General features: G+C 50.0%; 1 protein-coding gene across 1 annotated transcript; it reads left to right on the forward strand.

Annotated features, from left to right (window-relative positions):
- Nucleotides 1-15,552: 15,552 nt before the first annotated feature.
- On the forward strand, nucleotides 15,553-18,344 carry LOC119448752 (serine/threonine-protein kinase haspin). The gene is made up of 2 exons (XM_037711974.1): nucleotides 15,553-15,885; nucleotides 17,268-18,344. Exons 1-2 carry the CDS (start codon nucleotides 15,553-15,555, stop codon nucleotides 18,342-18,344), a joined length of 1,410 nt encoding a protein of 469 aa, XP_037567902.1.
- Nucleotides 18,345-22,783: the final 4,439 nt, after the last annotated feature.

The raw sequence follows: 22,783 nt of genomic DNA on the forward strand, positions 1-22,783 counted from the left end.
TGCCATGACAACCGCGCTCCTGAAGCTTTCGCAGCTGCTCTCGGTCTCTGAAAAGTGAGATAACATTTTTCCACCGGTGTCTTTCCCGCAGCACCTTTTGTTCGCGAGAAAAGCTGACTTTGGGGTGTGGTGTGTAAGCTTGAAAGTTGTGTTTTGGGTCGGTTGGGTCTGTGAGTGTGAGTGTTGGCCAGCAACAGATACACTCAAGCAATCACGGCGTGGGTCTTCGTCGTCTTCTTCAACGTGCCACGGGAAAACACAGGAGCGCGTCTGCTTCACTAAAACTACTGCAGAAGTTTTGTAGGCTTTGTTTTGACGCGCGTTAGGAGCACACACTTCCGGCGGCTCGTAACAATGCAAGTTCAAAGTTCGCGCCCATCTGCTCCGGCGAGCTGCAGAACCCCTGATTGGAGGTGCAAAGAGAAGTGGCACACCAACATGGCTGTACTTCCGGCTTCAAAAAAGTGACGTCAGGGCCTCTCCTGTTTTGTTTCCTTCCTCCATGCGGGAAATCCGAAATGTTTGCGCGACGCGCGAAATTAGGTTACCGTGGTGAGGGGCGCGAGTGAAGAGGGCATCGCCTCGACGGAGCAGATACGGCGGCGCGATCTCTGGTTGCTTGTGTTATATCCGCGCGCTCCTTGTCCGCGCAAAATTTTGCCTGCGTTCTAAATGCGCCTCGGTAAGGCCCACCGTGACGAGGCCAAATCAAAACGCGCCAAGCAGCGTTCAAACTCGTAAGGCACGATTCACAGCACGGGACGGATCGCCGGTTTACTCTTCGGACTAGCGTGACGTGGCTCAGTGCAGCCGAATCACGTCGCACAAAAAGAAGCCGCTGACGAAATGCCTGCGGCATGATTTGTTGAAGTTCAGCCATGTCTCTGATTAAGTGGTCTAACCCGTCGTGTGAATCCGGCTTAAGAAATACTTAGAGGCCCTCGAATTTTGTGCTGTTGAAATCTTTGTAGCTGTTCTTCACTCGCCTTCTGTCACATTGTTGGTTGCTTACGTGCTGAGCCGCGTTCGCTGACCAGGAAACCAACATATTTTGAGCATTGCCATCTGCAAAATGAACTTTAAGTGGTGAGCAGCCATGTGCAAAATCTGACGAAACAACAGGACTACACAGCAAACGACGATGGGCAGGAAATGCAACGTTAGAGGTTGTAAGTCAGGTTACCAGACCTGCAAAGAAAAATCAATTTTTGTTCAATGTGCCTTCTGATCCAGAATCCCTCAAAGCCTGGGCTCAAGTGATTCCTAGGAAGGATCGTACGCTGAGCACAAAGGGTGTAGTTTGCAGCAAACATTTCACAGACGATATGATTTTGAAGAAAATATACTTATCAGAGCTAGGAGGAGAGCTCCTGCTTGACGTGCCAAAAGGAAGCGTTCTTTCGGAAGATGCAATTTCTTGCGTTTTTCCGTCTTCTCGAGCACAACCTTTGCTGGACCACCTTGCACAGCACATTGTTCGCCCCGTTGTTTTCCCCACAGTGCTGAACTTTGCACCATGTATTAACCATTGTAACCACAAAAATGTAATTCGGGACAACACGAAACGGTACCTATTTGATGTACGCACAGCAATTGGTCCCGGTACCGTAAGTGGTTGCTTCGCAACAGAGGAGCAATGCTTCTCGTTTACGAACAGTCACGCGCTCTCGTTCAAAGTTCTGCTTTGCTGCCAATCAAAAGCACGCGTGTTCCCCTCCCTGTTAGTGCGCTCGGAGACCCCGCAGCGAAATCGCCGATGCAAGAGCACCGAGTACCGTCAGCGAGTGCGGGTAAACCAAACTCTTTAACAAATGGAGCCGCAAAAGAGGAAATTTTGAAAAAGCTTCAGATCAAGCACGTGTCTGTTACACGCGAACAAATAGTAAGTTGGCAGGAAGCGCGAGAACCAGCTTCTAATGCCAGCATGTTTGCCACAAAGAAGCAGAGAGACCGCGCCTGTCGCATGCCTCAGAGCCATGCATGCCACATAGAGAGGAGTAATCCGTAGCACTAAGAACGCCCGTCATTCAATTAAAATTTCCCGGGAAGCGCCGGTTGCTATAGCAACCTTAGATAAAACCTTTTCTGCCTTGAAGTTGCATCGCACCGCCGATAGGTATCCGCTGCCGACACCGGGCCGATCGGCGTGCGCCTTTGCTACTTTATCTGGTCGATCTCGCCTCGCAAGCAAGCTGAGAAGTGTCCCCACCTAAAGAGTATAATATATCTTACACCGTGGTAGCACCCCAGGCTTAACTATAGGCTAAGGGGCCGAACCGGGCGGGCCGGGTGCGGGCTTGAATATTTTGGACCCAGGCCTAGTACGAGCCAGGTTGAACCAACCGGGATGAGCTCCGATGGGCCAGCCATAGCACGTTCAGGCTGGGAACAGGCCCTACTTAGAAAAAAAAAATGGCTCGCGCAGGTATCTAGTATGTGCCCACACAAACAAATTCGACATTGTGTATGTGTTTTTGGTATGTGCCTATTCTTGGCCACTCCCTCAGAATGGTTGTGGTATGCTTATGACTTCCACAATTGTTCGGCGCTCACCAACTGCATTTCTACAGATGCTGCTGCTGCCGCTCCTGGGACAGCTGCTGTCGCTGCCTGCAGTACAGCTGGCTGATACCCGGGCCGACGAACAGCGCATGAGTACTATACCTTGCATGGACAGCCCGCCAATCTGCCGCAACTTATCGAGTCTGCTGCATCACCCGCCACCGATTCTGGACAACTTCATGCTGCTCGTCATGCTTCTCAGGACGACGATATCTACACCGGCTCCTCAAAAGCGCGCGCATTTGGACGAAGCTTCAGGCCACGACACTTCCACAATTATTCAGCGCTCACCAACTGCTTTTCTATAGATCAGTTATTATCAAACTCGCTGTTACCGTAGCAATGATATTTGCATCCTGGTGGTGTCGTGGCCACCCAACCATTTCAAACGATATTGCACTGCTCTTGTTTATGCTTCGTGGTTGTTGCTTCTGAGTGGGGATGTTTAGGAAACCCCGGACTTATGACAGAGGCTCAATAAAAGAAGTTATATGGTGTGGCCGACGCTGTAAAGCGCTTTAAAGCCAGCAACGCAAGTATTCTCGAACCAAGAATGAAAATTCTACATATGCTCGCAGCACTCAAAACCGATCGAGAAAGTCTAACCGACGTGTTCAGGCACTAGAAAACAAATTAGAATCTGCTTCATCAGTTCATTCCTCAACACATCTCGAAAGTGGATTATCTAGCATCATTACCAAAATTGATAACCGAGAAAACAGGTCGCGAAGATCAAATGTTTTCTTCTATGGTGCTAACGATACTAACCAATTCGAAAGTTGGGAAAGTTCAGAGTGACTTGTGCAGGAATTCTGCGTGATAAGCTTGATGCCACTGTGACTTCCATTGCTAGGGCACACCGTGTGAGCCATTGTTCTACTGTGAAAAAAAAACACCGCATATCCACGGGGTGAATGATGATGAGTGTGCGAAGCTCTGGAGGGAATCATCGGTAAACCGTGAATCTTCCGTGTAATTCGCCCAGTCTCGCCGCACTAAATCGAACGATTGACTTCCACCAATTACACGCGCCATATGTGACGTCATTCCTATTTTATAACAGCGCCCTTCATTATACTTGCACCATCTCCCGCTTAAGGGGACGCTAGCACAAACGCGTTAGAAACGTGCAGTACTCTCTAGTAAGGGGGAGAGGCCACAGCGTCTTACACCAGCTTCTTACACGGGCCGTAACGCGCTAGCACAAATGCGTTAGAAACGCGCAGTCTTTCGTTAATGTTGGGTATTTATTGCCATCGTGGTGCGTGTGTCCATGTGCGCTTCGTGGCGTAGTGGTTAGCGCCGCGCGTTCGGAAGCGAGGGGTCCCTGGTTGGATTCCGCGCTACGGACACAACTTTCGGAATTTTTTTTTTCCATAAAAGTAGACGTGGCTACCTACTACGACGACTACTACTACTACTACCGAGGAGGGACAGACCCACACCCTAAGGAGCTTCGCCCCTAAAAAAGTTGTCGCAGTTTCCCCCGAAAGGCGAAGCATCAATTGCGATAGCAAATTGGTAGAGAGCTATACGGAGTAATGACATTAGCTTTATCAGCTGTATAAACTTGGACATGCAGCAGCACCGGCAACACGCAGAACTGTTGTCGACGCCGTCAGAGTTTTGCCCACGTTCGCTCAAAATGCGTGCGGCGTTGGTGACTGTTGCCGGAGCCTCTGATATAAATAGGCACTTAGTGCCGCAGCTAAACGTCGCCTCCCTTCCCTCCCCCTCCCCCCCTCCCCCACGGCCTCTCGCGCGTCGGAAGAAGGCACGTTTGCTCTACATATATGGTGACTGTAAAGGAGGAAAGAGACGCCTACTTCTGCAGGTTAAGGGAGCACGACGCAGAACGCGCGTTTGTTCTCCGCCGTGCGTTCACTCCCCGTGAAAGCGCGCGCCTCTCGCGCCCTTTCACTCGCACATAGAGCGTTCGGCGCGCGGCGACGATTTCATCTCCATTGACGTCATACGGAACCTCACGGCGACGGCGACGGCGACGACGACGGCGACGGCAGAAATCTGCTTTTGAGTGTCCATATAATTGCTATCGCAATAAAATTGAATACGCTTCTGCCATATGGGATCCCGATCAAGCATACGTTATCAACAACATTGAGTCTCTGCAAAACCGCGCTGTTCGCTTCATATTATCAGATTATTCGCGCTTCACCAGTGTCACAGCATTAAAACAACTTGCCGAGTTGGAACCACTATCACGTCGGCGCCAGTTTGCTCGCCTAACTTTATTTCATAAACTGTACCATCATTCCACGCTTGACGATGACTTCTTTTCGCCACCCCCTGCAGTCTTCCCGCGCCGTGACCACACTAACAAGGTAAAATGCATAACATGCCGCCTCATCGCTTTACGCAAGATCATTTATTCCTCGCACAATAATAAAATGGAATAACCTACTACCCCGCATAGCTACTGAAGTTAACTTACCATCTTTCCAAACCTTGTTGCAAGAAAACGGTTTAAGGTATACCAGATTAGTTATTACTTAGTGTTATATGTACGTATTACCGTATTGTGTATAAAGTTTCTTGTTATTTCAAGAATTACCGCATATACCCCTTTTCATGTTCCTTGTGTGTGTTTATTTCATGTAGTTTTATTTCAAGCGCTAGTCCTCTATTTTGCATGCAGAAGTTTGTGCCTCCCCGCCCGCGTTATACCCTCGCATGAGGACCCTTAGGGGTACTGTAAATAAATAAAGACTATAAATAAAGGCACGAAGGGTATATAGCTTTGAATATATTAAAACAACAGCACTTCATTCGCAACAGACACCTCCGCGTCGAGCAAGGCCACATGATGGTGAGCAAATGCAACGAAGTTGCAAGCAGTATATACTACGGACAGTGGAAATTACTACGGAGCTTCAACTTTGGCCCAGTGCTGCAGCAAGAGACACTGTGTCGTGTTATCATTCGGCATCGTGGCTGGCAGCAAGACTGCTACTTCTTGTGTCTTATGATGTGCCCATAAGGTTTCGGCATTCGCGCATGGCACGAGGATATGCATTTCTTACACAAGAAAGCTATCGCTGACTTGGGAGATCGTTTTCAGGTCTTTCTACCGCAATGTTACTAAAACACTTCTCACGTATTATGCAGACTTGTAGCCCATGTCCATTCACAATTGTTTGATGATGTATGTGGTAAGTTTTCAATATAATTATTTTTGTCAGTATTCTTGCTTTTGATGCATTATTTAGGCGTACACAATTGCACGAGAAGCTCCTGAGATGAATAAGTAATGAAAAGCTACAACGCGCGTTCTGCGCGAAAGCATGTCAACGAGTAGAACAGGAATTATTAGGTTTCAGTTTCAGTTTATTTGTCCTGTTTTTCTAGAGGAGCGGGAGCAGTAGCTAAAGGCCATACAGCCTGACAAGAGCATCCGCTCATATAGCCGTTCGACACACAGGACGACAAGTAGTGGTACAGATAATTACATGGTGGCCAAGATGAGCATAGCAAACAAATATTCCATTTATGCAGTGACAAAGTCAAACGTAAATCGTTTTTAAATTTCTACCAGTTACATGAAAGCGAAGACATACTAATATGCAATACATTGCCTGAAATAGCACAAAGGCTAGCTTCAAAATGAAAGGTTACATTTAGAAATATAAAAGCACAAAATGATAACATATTGCAAACATAAAACAACCTACTTGCAAACATAAAACAACCAGGAAAAGATTACAGTTACAGTTATACAAACTAAATATGTTTCGTCAAAGTAGATTTCAAGGTCATTGCCTTATCATGTATTAAATTGGCCGATTGTACCAGTGATATTATTTTGGCTGAACGAGGGAAATATACCATTTGTTTCTAGTAAACTTTATAAATATGAAACTCCATGACCTTACCATGGCTTCCGAGATCACATCGATCTTGCAGGCTACGCTGGTTGCTGCTGTTGTTGTCGTCCAACAAATATGGCACGTAGCCACGAGGAAAAGTAGGCCAAGGCGTTACGTGGAAACTGCTAGAAATGAGTTTATCTTGCCTTTGATTTAGCGGTAAACAATATCAATATGTAAAAGCAATGAAAACACAAAGAAGACGATGGCTTGACTTTATTTTTACTGATGTGCAAGTATGGTAGACCGGATTTACCTTGGTGTCACATTCATCAGGGGCCAAGCACATCTTATAGCTTCCAGTAAAGTGCGAGCACTGCCAAGTGCTAGAAACACTTGCACACGTATTTGGCATTTGCCCCGCGTACATGTTGGCACGGCAGAACCTGCTTTCATTTCCCACATGGATAAGAGGCCGCTGGCTGATGGCCTTGTTTTAGGCTTATGGGCTGACGCAAAGACATTGGCCCATAGACGCTTAGCTTTAGAGTTGCCACAGCGTGATGCACTTGTTTATACGCACCTCCTTCTCACATCGTCATCATAACCATTCCTTGTTCTTCCCATCATTTTACAAGTGAAGCTTGTCTATGTCTAGCCTGAACGGCCATGTCTGTTTGCTGAAACTATCATCATCAGCAATGGCTCGAGCGTAAACATCTTTTAAAGACGATAGTCTTTCTTGGGGAACTTAAACGCTGAAAATTTGGTCTGTCTGTCTGTCTGTCTGTTTGTCTGTCTGTCACCCGATTCAGCCACCCGGCAAAAGTTGGACCACTTGCTTACCGCCCACACTACTTAAACTGGTACGGCTGTTCATACTTGTGAACGTTATCGATCACAAAGTAAATATTACGCATATCTGAGGCGCAAAATCACTAGGTAAGTATTAGGAGGGGTGTTCCTTTAATAGAAAAATACATAGATACGTAACTCTAAAGACCCTAGTTTCTTAAGCTGCGCTGAAAATGCCATGCTATGCGCGCCGGCGAACGACGTTCCCCGACTGCGCGCCGACGAACGCCCTCTGCCATGGAGGAAGGAAACCCTCTTCACAAGCTCATGTTTCCCGATGTATTGCCAGATGGCGTCCATGTCTCACGCAGCACCCCCTCAATTTTATCAATGCCAGCCAGATGCGGCCGATTCAACATAAAGGAAGCGCTGTCTGAGGCAGGGCAAAACATAAATGGCCGCTTGATGAAATAATGCTGGTAAAATGAAATCTGTTCAAACAAACCTTCATGCCAGGACGGAAATGGTACGAGAACAGCATCACGGGTGGCTGCGGATCAGACCAGCGCTCATGTAGTACGGCCGGCAGAAGACTATCGTCTTTCGACGACATTTGCAGCGAAGCACGCAGATACGCGGCAAATTTTTTTTTTCACAGCTGGCATGTCGGCGCCCGTCGATGCAACCGCGCGAACGCGCTCGTGACACTTCTCCCGCGTTCGTCGTCTTCTTCCACAGCTGGCTCCGTTGCCGCGTAGAATTTCACTTGTATTCTGTCGTCGTAATTGAGAGGGCACGTTTACGGGGGTATGAGCCATTGCTTAAGGGGGTATGAGCCATACATTGTCTTTCGTGACGGACAGATTTAATTTTGAAGCAATTTAATTTTGAAGAATCGCAAGCGTTAATTGCGGGCGGATGCTGCTAACCACGCCGCCAAGCAAATTCGAGGCATCGAACGCAAGCGTTTGTGGTTCAACAACTTGTTCCTCATTAGTGTGATCCGCTCCGAAGAACAGCGGTACAGTGCCTTGAAAGTGTTGAATGAACATTACGCAACTAGTGGAGAATACCTCGATGAATTTAGAGTTTGCAGTACGTGCAAGGCATTTTTACTCAAGGAAAAACTGCCTGCGTTCAGCACTGTTAACCGAACAAACCTAGAATAGAAACAAGATGAGAGAGTGTATAGCGTAGAAAATCAGCGCGCATTGAACTCACGTCATCGGATTGCGTGACAGCGGAGCCAATCAGCATGTATTACGGGTAAGGGAGGGAAAAAGATAGAAAACAAGCTTCGCTTATCGTCCATGTACACGAAGTGGAAGGGCCAACGATTTTTTTTCCAGTCGTAAGGCATATAAGTTCTGAGGAAGCTCACAAGGTGGAGGGAAGTTCATGAAAGCGAAAAATTGTCATCGACCCGAATTGTAGCCCCTATAACAGAGGAAACCCGTGTGGGTTTCCTTTGTAGCATCGGGCTGCAAGTTGGGTTTAGGACAATTTTTACCGTTCATCCTGCGCGCAGAGTAGCACGCCAGGTCAGCCGATAATCCACGCGAAAGTTTAGGCATACTACCAATAGTATATACTAATAATTCAGGCGCATATATATATATATATATATATATATATACATAATAAACGAGAAAAGAGAATAAAGGGAACCGAGGGGCCCAGTTTTTATTCATCATAGCCTAAGAAGCCAACAAACAATGACACCAAGGACAACACAGGGACCATTACATGTCCTAACTATTGAATTAAAAAAATGATAATTTAATGACAATGAAAATGAATGAAAAAAAGTTGTCGCAGTTTCACCTGAAAGGCGAAGCATCAATTGCGATAGCAAATTTGTAGAGAGCTACATGGAGTAATGATATTAGCTTTATCAGCTGTATAAATTTGGACATGCAGCAGCACCGGCAACACGCAGAACGGTTGTCGACGCCGTCGGCGTTTTTCCCGCGTTCGCTCAAAATGCGTGCGGCGTTGGTGACTGTTGCCGGAGCCTCTGATATAAATAGGCACTTGGTGCCGCAGCTAAACGTCGCCTCCCTTCCCTCTCCCCCCTCCCCCACGGCCTCTTGCGCGTCGGAAGAAGGCGCGTTTGCTCTACATATATGGTGATTGTAAAGGAGGAAAGAGACGCCTACTTCTGCAGCCCTTAAGGGAGCACGGCGCAGAACGCGCGTTTGTTCTCCGCCGTGCGTTCACTCCCCGTGAAAGCGCGCGCCCCTCGCGCCCTTTCAGTCGCACATACAGCGTTCGGCGCGCGGCGACGATTTCATCTCCATTGACGTCCTACGGAACCTCACGGCGACGGCGACGGCGACGCCGACGGCAGAAATCTGCTTTTGAGTGTCCATATACTTGCTATCGCAATAAAACAACTGGCCGCAGGCGGAGAACAATCCCACGTCTTCGCATTACGAGTGCGATGCTCTTACCATTGAGCTACCGCGGTGCCGTTTTTCCATCCACTTTCTGGGGTATTTATGTTTTACAACTAGAGCTGGGAGTGCTAGCCAGCGCCACCACTCACAAATCTAGGCGGTGGATGTGGAACATCCTTTCTCCCACAGGCGTCACGAGTACGTGATCTCTTTGGGTGAAGGCAACTGGTCAATAAACCCACATATGCTACCTCATTGTGATGAGCAGGTTCTTTTGTGTTAATGTTTCAGGCGGTTCTCTGAGGCGGAGCCTCCCAGAACCCAATCGAGGACAAAGCCGTTTGTTGGGAAACACACACACAAACTTTTAATGAAACTAGAAACGAAAATTAACCCATAAAAACAAACACACAACGATAACATGAAAACACGTAGCTGGAACGCTAATGATATGAGGCAAGTTCGGGCAGGCTGCGGGTTTGCGTATGCACTACAGTCTCGACGCGGCGAAGCGGAGACGACGATAGAAGCGTTGTTTGTCTCACCAAAAGGTCACTGTCGGAACGTCGTACAGGCTACCAGAGCGTGGCAGCTCTGGCTCGGTGGGAGAAGACAGGCGGCTCGGCAGCACGGGTTGACGGCGGCGGCGTCCTGGTCGGGAAGCTGGTCGTAGAGCTCGGGCCCGTAGCCCGACAGCTCTCGTTCTGCCCACGGGCGCAGACGCTCACCGGCCTCGGGCAGCAGCAGTTGACAATCGGGCAGAGTGACGATGGCCGGGAAGGCAGGCGGCTTGGCAGCAGGGGTTGACGGCGGCGGCGTCCTGGCCGGGCAGCTGGTCGTGGAGCTCGGGCCCGTAGCCCGACTGCTCTCGTTCTGCCCACGGGCGCAGACGCTCGCCGGCCTCGGGCAGCAGTTCTCGAATGGATGGAGTGGCGGCGCCCAGGAATGGGTTGGCAGGAGGCCCCGGCCGGGTGAAGTCCTGGTGGCTCGGGTCCGGAACCCGACGGCCGTCTTCAACTCCCGATCCGGTGGCCGACCTTGTCCTGGTGCCGCTTCTGGAACTCCTCCCCCCTACTGCCAGCGCGGCTCCTTTTATTGCGATAGCAATTATATGGACACTACAAAGCAGATTTCTGCCGTCGGCGTCGCCGTCGCCGTTGCCGTCGCCGCCGTCGCCGTTTCCGTCGCCGTGAGGTTCCGTATGACGTCAATGGAGATGAAATCGTCGCCGCGCGCCGCCGAACGCTGTATGTGCGAGTGAAAGGGCGCGAGGGACGCGCGCTTTCACGGGGAGTGAACGCACGGCGGAGAACAAACGCGCGTTCTGTGCCGTGTTCCCAAAAGGCTGCAGAAGTAGGCGTCTCGTTCCTCCTTTACCATCACCATATATGTAGAGCAAACGCGCCTTCTGACGCACGAAAGGCCGTGGGGGGGAGGGAAGGGAGGCGACGTTTAGCTGCGGCACCAAGTGCCTATTTATATCAGAGGCTCCGGCAACAGTCACCAACGCCGCACGCATTTTGTGCGAACGCGGGCAAAACGCCGACGGCGTCGACAACAGTTCTGCGTGTTGCCGGTGCTGCTGCATGTCCAAGTTTATACAGCTGATAAAGCTAAAGCTACTATCATTACTCCGTATAGCTCTCTCCAAATTTGCTATCGCAATTGATGCTTCGCCTTTCAGGTGAAACTGCGACAACTTTTTTCTGCTGCTCTGGTCGATTCGTCGACTTCTCATTGGGTGCTCGAGGCTCCGTGTTCTTTTGTGATTGGATTGGGTTTTTCATTTGATTTGTTTTTCTTGCGCCGCGTGTTCACGCGCCGGACGGTCTTCGGCGTCGTCGTTTTCGGCGCGGCGCGGTAGAGCGGCGCGCGCTCTCCTTGTCGTCTGCTTCTTTGAAATGCACCGCACCTTGTCGCACACCACAAATATCACCATCGCGCATCACCGCACCGTGTCGCGCACCACAAAAGTCACCGCATTGTGTCGCGCACTACTCATCACACTCACATAAACAACATAACCCACACTCCCAGGGTTAGTTCTAGTTGTAAAACATAAACACCCCAGAAAGTGGATGGGAAAACGACGCCGTGGTAGCTCAATGGTAAGAGAATCGCACGCGTAATGCGAAGACGTGGGATCGTTCCCTTCCTGCGGCCAGTTGTTTTATTGCGATAGCAATTATATGGACACTCAAAAGCAGATTTCTGCCGTCGCCGTCACCGTCGCCGTCGCCGTCGCCGTGAGGTTCCGTATGACGTCAATGGAGATGAAATCGTCGCCGCGCGCCGCCGAACGCTGTATGTGCGAGTGAAAGAGCGCTAGGGACGCGCGCTTTCACGGGGAGTGAACGCACGGCGGAGAAGAAACGCGCGTTCTGCGCTGTGCTCCCTTAAGGGCTGCAGAAGTAGGCGTCTCTTTCCTCCTCTACAATCACCATATATGTAGAACAAACGTACCTTCTTCCGACGCGCGAAAGGGTGTGGGGGAGGGGGGGGGAGGGGCAGGGAAGGACGGCGACGTTTAGCTGCGGCACCAAGTGCCTATTTATATCAGAGGCTCCAGCAACAGTCACCAACGCCGCACGCATTTTGAGCGAGCGCGGGCAAAACGCCGGCGGCGTCGACAACATTTCTGCGTGTTGCCGGTGCTGCTGCATGTCCAAGTTTATACAGCTGATAAAGCTGCTATCATTACTCCGTATAGCTCTCTTCAAGTTTGCTATCGCAATTGATGCTTCGCCTTTCTGGTGAAACTGCGACAACTTTTTTATTGCAATAGCAATTATATGGACACTCAAAAGCAGATTTCTGCCGTCGGCGTCGCCGTAGCCGTCGCCGTCGCCGTCGCCGTGAGGTTCCGTATGACGTCAATGGAGTTGAAATCGTCGCCGCGCGCCGAACGCTGTATGTGCGAGTGAAAGGGCGCGAGGGGCGCGCGCTTTCACGGGGAGTGAACGCACGGCGAACAAACGCGCGTTCTGCGCCGTGCTCGCTTAAGGGCTGCAGAAGTAAGCGTCTCTTTCCTCCTTTACAATCACCATATATGTAGAGCAAACGCGCCTTCTTCCGACGCGCGAGAGGCCGTGGGGGAGGGGGGGGGAGGGGGAAGGAAGGGAGGCGACGTTTAGCTGCGGCACCAAGTGCCTATTATTGCGATAGCAATTATATGGACACTCAAAAGCAGATTTCTGCCGTCGGCGTCGCCGTCGCCGTCGCCGTCGCCGTCGCCGTGAGGTTCCGTATGACGTCATTTGGAGATGAAATCGTCGCCGCGCGCCGAACGCTGTATGTGCGAGTGAAAGGGCGCGAGGGGCGCGTCTTTCACGGGGAGTGAACGCACGGCGGAGAACAAACGCGCGTTCTGCGCCTGGCTCGCTTAAGGGCTGCAGAAGTAGGCGTCTCTTTTCTCCTTTACAATCACCATATATGTAGAGCAAACGCGCCTTCTTCGGACGCGCGAGAGGCCGTGGGGGAGGGGGAGGGAAGGGAGGCGATGTTTAGCTGCGGCACCAAGTGCCTATTTATATCAGAGGCTCCAGCAACAGTCACCAACGCCGCACGCATTTTGAGCTAACGCGGGCAAAACGCCGATTGCGTCGACAACAGTTCTGCGTGTTGTTGCTACCAAAGCCGCTCACCTTACTTCGTATGACATTGCTGTGTTGCTATCGCATTCATTGCTTCGCCCTTAGGGCGAAACTGTGACATTTTTTTATATCAGAGGCTCCGGCAACAGTCACCAACGCCGTACGCATTTTGTGCGAACGCGGGCAAAACGCCGACGGCGTCGACAACAGTTCTGCGCGTTGCTGGTGCTGCTGCATGTCCAAGTTTATACAGCTGATAAAACTACTATCCTCACTCCGTATAGCTCTCTACTAATTTGCTATCGCAATTGGTGCTTCGCCTTTCGGGTGAAACTGCGACAAATTTTGTCATTCATTTTCATTTCCATTGTTATTTTCATTTTCTTTAAGTCAATTAGTCAGTACAAGCAATTTCCCCTGTGTGGAACTTGGTGTCATGGTTTGTTGACTTTAGACATATATATATATAATTGTATATATATATATATATATATATATATATATATATATATATATATATATAATTGTATATATATATATATATATATATATATATGTATTATGTGTTAACAATCAGCTGCCAGAAAACAAAACGCTGAGCATGGAATTGTGGCACTTCTAAGTTGATAAAGGTGGTTGGAAAGCAGAATTATCGCGCACGATCACTCATTTACGCTGTAGCTTCAGCCTCCAAGCTCCTGCTAGACGTGTCTTTAGGAGTCGGTGCTATAGGCAACATAAATTCATGTAGTGCTTGGCATAAATGTTGAGTGAGCAGCTAAACTACCGTACTAACGATCAAATGGCACAATGTAGGTGGGAAAAATGACCCGTCGCAGCTATCATAAGGCAGGAGGAGACAACGGAAAGTGCGTGAGGAGAGACGTGACTGCAGGGCAGGTACATACACAGACACAGTAAAGTCATTGGTACTTAACCGTAGCAAGTTTCTCATAAAGCTCTCAGTGTGTACCTGAACTACATTTACCAACGAACAAGCGGTAGTAGCTTGCTGGGGCAAACGACGCACCACAGCAGGACAAGATGATGCATGGTGCGTGACAAAATACGTGACGGCGATGACGGTAGTTCCAGTGACAGTCTATGCAACCACGCCAGCCAGTGGGTGCGGATAGTGAGATGTGAAACTGAAGCATGTCTAAGATTGTTTGTTCAAGCCGAATTTCCCGCCTTTCTGTAAATAAATCGATTTTTCTCTACTGGGGCGCGATCGGAGATCGTTGTTCTACAGCCCGCGACTGGCCTAGGCCGCGCCGACGTCGTCCGCCGCGACCGGCGCGGCCACGTTTTGGTGACGTCGAAAATGATGACACGCTCTTGTCAATCATTTTGAGCAGCAGTTGTTTTGACCAGCACGTTGTGTGCTAGGAGCAGAACGCGACAACGGGTGGGAACTTCGAGCGGTCATGCGCGTGTTACGAGACCGGCGGCGCATAGCACGTCCGGTGGATTGGATTGGATCCAAACGGCGGCTGCAGCTACGAAATGGCACGTTCGGATCCAATCCGTAGTTTAATTACAGTGCCTAAAATATACTTCTAGGCACTGTAGTTTAATTCAAGAAAATGGTACTTGCAATGGGAGCTTCGGTTGTTTCATTGGTATTGCTCGAGGAGGTGCGAAATGCGTTTGAAGAGATGGGATAAAGGGATTTCCAGCGTCACTTTCGTTTCTAGAAACTAACAGTGCGTTGGATGTGCGGCGAACACGACTTCATCATCGGGCGCCAGCGAGCCAGTGGAATGTTGCTGTTGCTTCTTGAAAAGCGCGCCACTGTTCCCATGGTTTCTTTTCGTTTTTTTTTTCGCTGTGTTTGGCACCACCTAGCGACCACGCAGAAAAACTAATAGTTATAAGTTATAAGTGATAAGTTATAGTTATAAGTGATAACGTGTTTGACCTTGAGAAGAAAAAATACACTTTTATATATAAAGATTTTATTCATTGGCAGGCGAGACACACTTCGTTTTGTAGTATATGGGCAGCAAGCAGACTACAAACGAGGCACGTAAACTTCCGGGGAGTTCACCGCTTGTCGAATGGCTGCTCTCTCCCTCTCGTTCTCGCAAATTTTGCATACTGCCCACTATGTGACGTTGCAGTAAGTGAACAGAACGCGTTTCGAACAAAGACCTCCGATCGCGCCCCTGGTGGCCCATCGTAGTTATGAGCATCAGCGTCGTCGTCGTCCCCGTTTCGGCTAAGCCTTCTTCGGATCTGCGGGGGAGCCGGTAGCATGTTCTGAGGAGAACGAAGTTGCGAAAGAGACGTTGGAGAAGGCGGCTATCCTTGTTCTCTTGTGCAGCGATCCACTTCTCATTGGTGCCCGTCTGGACTTTCTGCCCACGACAGAGCATAATGGTGCGCCTCTTCGGCATTCTCGTTCCTGTCTTCTGCATCGCGTGTACCGCCTCTATGGCCAAAGGCAGTGCCCGTCGGGATGACGGCTACGACGGCGGCAGCGTCCCGGAACCAAATACGTATCGCTACAGCATTGTGAACGGGGATGAATACAAGCAAGCCCTCAAGAAGCCGAGTCACCCTGCACTCCGGTACATGTTGGACATCACCAACGAGCGCATCACGTACAATAAGAGCATAGTAAAAAGTCGCGCAGACCGGCATCGCTTACAGGTCAAGGACACCCTCAGGTTGCCGAAGACTAACCTGCGCACCCACACTACGGCTACTGTAAGGAGCTGGCTCGAACTCAGAACTCGTCACCTGCGTTCATTTCGAGGAAACACATCAGGAAACGCCTTGCGGTCGCCGTCACCGACAGAGGCTTTGATTAAAGGAACAACACGGGTATCCATGGAACTTCGAGCCACACGACAGAGAGCTGGCAGTTTGGCTACAAAGGTCACGGAGCAGTGATAACAGGACCGAGACCACCTGACCGATTGCGTCGCCGAGAGAGCCTGCGCTATTCTTTGCCAGACGACGAGGATGACTCTTCAGCTTCTGGTGCGAATCACCGCAAGCTCCGCCTACGTCACGTGCACCGCACAGCTCTGTGTCTTTTCGTCGCTTGCTTTGTCCTTATGGCCATAACCGTATGTCTGGTCATTGCTGCCCTCTGGCTTCGAAGCCGTTACAGGAGTAAAGGTAGGGCTCTCTATAGTACATTGGGAGAGAGCGATCCCGATCATCCTGCTCCCGGTACGTCACCATCCCCACAATTCCTTTCTGATGACGATCTGTCGCCAAGCACAGGTGGAGGAAAAGCCGAGTTGCCCCGGAAATTAGCTGGACAATCTTTGTCGGAGCCCGTGATCCGGAAGTATAACACTGCAGATGACTCGCCGCACATCCGAAAAAAATTGGTTCCCTCAGTGCCTACAGGTTCGCCCATTCCGATCAACTATGAACCCGAAATGCAGTCAGCTTGGCCTAGCGACGCTGACGTATCCAAAATGACGCTTTCACCAGTGGTCAGTAAATCCGCGAGCGTTACACATTGCGCTGACACTAAACGAAAATATCTACGTTTACCGCCGAGCAAGCCTGTGCTCACACAACGCTCCTTCTATGTGAGCCGCACAGACTTGGACCAGAAGCTTGCCGCCTACAGCCGCCACTGCCTCGACGATGCAGCGACCAGAGACCCTTCGCCAAACAAGCTCGAAGACACGAAGCACGCTGCAGCAAAAGAAAACTGTGAAGTTCCCATACACAACGAAGCTAATCACATCAGAAAACACAGCCAATCTGAACCGACGACCAGTGGTCTGCGCGAAGTAGCTGCGATAAAGGGAGGCACTTGCCGCGTTGAGTTCGAGCAACCCGCACGCGGACCGAGTGGCCGCTTTGATAGTACCTCGTCGATAGAACGAGGAAGCAGCATAACCGATAATGACCCATGTTATTCTGACTCCGACAACTTTCGGATCCGGCTAGGCACGAGCCCCGTACTTCTGCCGACGTTTAATCGACGGTCAGTAACCAAAACAACTAGCTGCTGGTGCGCCGCAGGCCCAGATGCGGCCACACCTTCCACGATGGACGCTTCATCGCGCGGGCCACAGGCTCACCGGAGAGAGTGCGCGATTCCTCTGGCACCGCTAACGCAGAGTACATCAACGGACAGCTTCGAGAGCCTAGCCATCACCAAGCACACTAAGCAGCCTACCGAAGCCGACTGCTGCTACCAGGTGACAAACATGGATCCGTGGCTACCACTCCTGGCTCTATGCAAACGCTCCAAGCCTGTAGACTTCCTGAACGTCATTCATGAAGACTGCCAGGCTACCAAGCTGAGCTGGGACGAGCCCGGTGGCGGGGATGTGTTTCGCGTGCTTGGAAGCCAAGGAGACCAGCTTGTGCGCGTACTTCGGCTGCGTGAAAGGGAAGTCCCATGGCATACCTCCCGTCTGAGAGTTGCCAGAGAACTAAGCAATCTCAAGAACAGTGTGGACAACCGGACGTCCGCATTTTTTGTAGACGCGAGGGCCAGTCTCGTTAGGGACATATACCCGAGACTGTTATCAAGCGCGCAAGTGCACCAGGACGATCAATTTCTCCTCTGCTCGGCTGCCACATCTCCAGAGGAACGGGCACCTGTAGCCGAGTACCTGGTGACAGAGATACAGCCGGGCTGGAGGCCCCTCCCGAATTACAAGCTCAACAATCCCAACCAAGCGCTAAGCGTGCTCGGTCAGGCGTGCTGGGCACTGGCAGTTGCCGAAGCTGAACTGGAATTTGAACATCGCCTCCCGGTAGTCGGCGCCGTGCTGGTTCGCCCTACGAAGTCACCCCGCGTTGAGTTTACGCTGCGTGGCCACATTGTTCGGATTCCCAGCGCGGGGATCAAGGTCCGCCTGCAGGGGCTCCAGCTGGCGAGAATACGCATAGGAACCCACATTGAGTTTACAGATGTCACGCGTTTCCCCGAGTTCGTGAGAGCCGAAGACGAAGTCGCCGTGTGCGCCAGGATCGCCGACCTGCTGAACAAGAGGCCCACCAAGTTCGAGCCGCGGACGAACGTGCTCTGGCTCCAGCACCTGGCAGACTGGCTGGAATTGCAATACGCGGAAGATTCGTCCGTGCTTTCACATTGGCAAGGCGTGCTGGCCGCGTCCTGCTCGGCCGAGCATGCCACAGTCGGCAGCCGGCACACAAGCACGCCTTCCGGAACACCGCCAACTTAGACGCCAAAGCCAAACAGCCAAAGTTACTACTGGTGGGACCAATTCAGACGTGCGCGGTGTGAAAGCAAACGTCTTGCAACGGTAGCATTGCATTTAATCGTAGAAATTAAATATATTTAGAAATTAAAAATCATCTTGCATAGCGATACGTTCAATTGCAAATTGTTCTGTATAGGCGTGTATTTTGCCGTATTTAGCAGTCATAACACTTAATATTGTTCTGTCGTAGTGCGGAATAAGGGCGGAAGAAAGCAATGTGAACAGCACAGGACAGACCGACCTTCCTCGCCCTCGGAAAACTGATAAGACAATGAACTTATGTTTTTGATTCAATTAAAATATGCCCAACAAATGCGAGCCCGCCACGCATTTCCAGTCTTGTCCCTTTCACGACCTCGCGAAACACACGGGCGCCGTCTTATACAAACTTCGATAGCTGAACTTTTCGGTTTGAGCAGATGCGATTGCAGTAAAGCGTATCAGTGCTACCGTCGTGGTGTGTGTCATTTAGCAGCTATGCCTACTTCCTAATGTGCTCCTTTTTGAGAATCATAACAGCCTAGCATTATGCCCATTAACTGGAAATCGTTCGTATGAGGTCTGCTTCATTTTAATACGAGTTTAAAGACTAGCGTGGGATGCATCAAAGTTACGGAAAATTGCAACTTCCCTCAGCTTCATGTTGAAATATTCGGGCAAAGTCCCTTAGTAAGAAAGAATGACAATACATTGCTTTATTGTTCGCCATCCATCAATTCCGGGTGTAAACATTGCAAGGACGTCGTAAAAGTTGCTTTGGTGGTGCCTATTTCCCTCGCGGACGCCAACGTTCTTTCTCTTCCAGGAAAGCGCGTTTACCTCACCGTGCAAACAACAACGTTAAAGAGAGAACCCAGCCTTCAGTGTGAAGCGGCGCTTGCGGAGCTTTTCTGTCACGTTTTATCATCGAGCCATCGCACCAATAGATGTGGTATAGCCGGCGTCTTCACGGTAACTATGATAATGTAGCGATTTATTTCCCGGAACCACGCCCTATACGATGCGGGCGCCGCTGTTGGACGCTGCCGCGCGGGAAAGATTCGCTGAAGAACCGCGACTCATAAATACGTGTATAGAGAAAAATGGGATGATATATAGTGAAGCAAGTTCTACTTTGTACCACACTGACATATATACATAAAAAATCCAAGCCCCTTTCTTAAACACTGTTGAACGCGAAGCTTTCTCCCTCGCAAATTGAATCAAAGTCCAAAGCCAACGACCACGCAACGAACCCAAGAAATGCTGAGCTACCCGATGCGATGCATATGTGATTTGATTGTTCGTTTAGGAGTGTACTTTTTGAACGTTGAAGTAGAATGAAGACACATTTCGTTAAGTTGCATAGCCTTTATTTTAGATCATGTAGCCGTTGATTATACGTACACACACTTTCCCGGACGACTACACTTGCAGATTATTGCCTTGTGATCGCTGTGGTAGACGGTCAGAGGCTCTGCCGTTGCCGATACACCAAATCGGCCTTACGGCCCGGGCACGATCTAGCTCACGATAACGTTGATAACGCATACGGCAGCCTCTTCTTCTGCCGTGCGCTGCACCCGCAGTCTACCCATGGTGATGGCCGGGAATGCATTGCGTGACGCGCGTAATCCAATGCAGATATATGTTTCGTCTGGGTAGCATGGCGTTGCAGTTGCCATTGTTCTTATCGGTACAACTGCGAATGCAAACTGTAGTGTTCTACGATACGTATGTTGTGCGCCGTTGTTCTATTGTGTGCGCCGATGCGCAGCCGTGATTCTATTATGTGGGCAGATGCGCAGATAGTTCCATTGTGTAAGTTGACTTTCTGGTAGTGCGTTTTCGGCGCTCACGGACGAATCAGTGAGACATAGAAATCTTCGCTTTAAAAACATAAAGCGGGCGTTTCTGATCAAGAATTGCCATAGCAAATTAGTAGAGAGCTATACGGAATCGGGATAGTAGTATTATCGGCTGCATAAACTTGAATACATTCGCTTACTAACTGAAATAACAAGCGTGGTGTCAGCGCGCACAAGCAAACATTAATAGATCACACTCGATGACCGCAGACAACCACTGTGAAAACGCTGGTGTGAACAAGCGCGGCCGCCACAGTGAGCGAAGGTTCGTGTGGTCTATCGCTTCAACGGAAACTGAGCGGCGAAAGGGCACAGCGCATACAAAGGTCAGAGCCGTCTGAAAATCGCTTTCAAGATACGGTGCACGCGACAACCCGCACCGGCGCAAAGTACGCAGTTGTTAGAAGAGTAGAAGTCGCCCCCCCCCCCCCCCTCCCTTCCGCGCTGTCTTCCCGCTTTCCACCTTTCGCGTGGGAGATTGCGTCGCAAGTTACCCTTGCGCCCGGTTGCAAGATATGCATTTGGTGCCGCAGCACAGCGTTGCCCCCCTACCTCCCTCCCTCCCTCCCATACCCTTACGGCCTTTCGCGCGATGGAGAAAGTCGCATTTGCTCTCCGCCGTGCGTTCGCTCTCCGTGAAAGCACGCCTCCCCCGCGCGCTTTTACTCGCACATACGGCGCGCGGCAACGATTTTATCGCCCTTGGACTTTATGCAGAACCTCACGGCGGTGACGCCGACGGCAGAAATGCGCTTGCAGTGGCCACATTATTGCTCTCGCAATGAAATTATGTTACACACTGCCCACCAGTGTCGACGTGGCGAGTTTTCTCTTTGCTCGTCAGCAAAGCGCTTCAGACCATCCATAAAGATATAAACACGGCAATACGTAGTGCACAGCTTCCTATTTTTAGACCAGAAGGAGCTGGCTGCATCAGTTCGGCAACATTAGCTAAACGAGAATGAGGACGACCCCTATTAAGAAAGTTTAGGTGAAAGAGAGATATAACCATAGACACCACACGCCTGTCACTAATTTAGTAAGGAGGGGGGGGGGGTGCGGTTCGGTGTTCATCTTTGTGTAGGAAATCTCGCCTCTGATTGTGAAATTAGTGTATTGAGCGTCAGATCTCTTGATCAATATGTGGGAACACAAACGCTTTAGAAGTGTCTATTAAAATGTAGTTTTCATCGAACACTATTGTCAAGCTTTATTATAAACATGTACCCTACATGGTACATTTCAAAAGTTAGTTAAAAAAGTTCTTAATTATGTACTTGCTAATTCTACTTCTTGGTGAAAATTGTGTCCATCAAAGCAGATAAACCAACGTGCGAGCAGCATTTCGGTAGCTAGTTTATAATTTTTCGTTTCGTGCACGTTAAAGAACCCGAGGATGTCAAAATTAATCCGGGGCCCCCTACTACGACGTGCCTCCTAATCAGATCGTAGTTTCATCACGTAAATCCCCAGAAGTTTTTTATAGCACTTTTATTAAAATTATTGATACCTGGCTAGTTTGACTATTAGGACTCGGTGTATTTTGACGTGCTCTTGACAAAGCAGAGGTCGAAACACAGGCAGCAATGGCGAAGAGGAAGAAATCAAACGAAGAAACTGGTACGATAATACGCCACTGCATTCCGCAAAAAGGCCTCACATGACTGTGGGACCTCTGTTACACATTGGAGCACTGCGAGCTGCATATCATGACCCGTGACACGCACGTCTTGCACTTCAAAAGCCTGAAATAACCAACCTAAATTGTAATAAAAATTAAAAAAAGTGGTCGCAGTTTCACCTGAAAGGCGAAGCATCAATTGCGATAGCAAATTTGTAGAGAGCTATACGGAGTAAATGATAGTAGCTTGATCAGCTGTATAAACTTGGACATGCAGCAGCACCGGCAACACGCAGAACTAATGTCGACGCCGTCGGCGTTTTGCCCGCGTTCGCACAAAATGCGTGCGGCGTTGCTGACTGGTGCCGGAGCCTCTGATATAAATAGGCACTTGGTGCCGCAGCTAAAAGTCACCTCCCTTCCCTCCCCCTTCCCCCCCCCCCCCACCGCATTTCGCGCGTCGGAAGAAGGCGCGTTTGCTCTACATATATGGCGATTGTAAAGGAGGAAAGAGACGCCTACTTCTGCAGCCCTTAAGGAAGCACGGCGCAGAACGCGCGTTTGTTGTCCGCCGTGGGTTCACTCCCCGTGAAAGAGCGCGTCCCTCGCGCCCTTTCACTCGCACATACAGCGTTCGGTGGCGCGCGGCGACGATTTCATCTCCATTGACGTCATACGGAACCTCACGGCAACGGCGACGGCGACGCCGACGGCAAAAATCTACTTTGGTGTGTCCATATAATTGGTATCGCAATAAAATTGGCTGATCCGTGAGTCCACCGTGGGGCTTTTACGACGCTCTGCTTAAAAGACTGCTCCGTAGTCTCAGGAGGGAGAACGTCCGCAAAAACGAAAGGGCACCGCCGGATTTCAAGCAACTTCACTCGAAAGAAAGGAAGCGCTCACGTGCGTGTCCTTTTCGAAGTGCGGCA

Source organism: Dermacentor silvarum, chromosome 4 (assembly GCF_013339745.2).
Source record: "Dermacentor silvarum isolate Dsil-2018 chromosome 4, BIME_Dsil_1.4, whole genome shotgun sequence".
Lineage (NCBI taxonomy): Eukaryota > Metazoa > Arthropoda > Arachnida > Ixodida > Ixodidae > Dermacentor > Dermacentor silvarum.

Excerpts from the sequence above, each read along its gene's own strand:
- LOC119448752 (XM_037711974.1), top strand. The coding sequence starts at position 15,553 with ATGGTGCGCCTCTTCGGCATTCTCGTTCCTGTCTTCTGCATCGCGTGT. Across the intron at positions 15,886-17,267 it reads GCACCCACACTACGGCTACT|AGTACATCAACGGACAGCTT; the intron begins GTAAGGAGCTGG and ends CCGCTAACGCAG.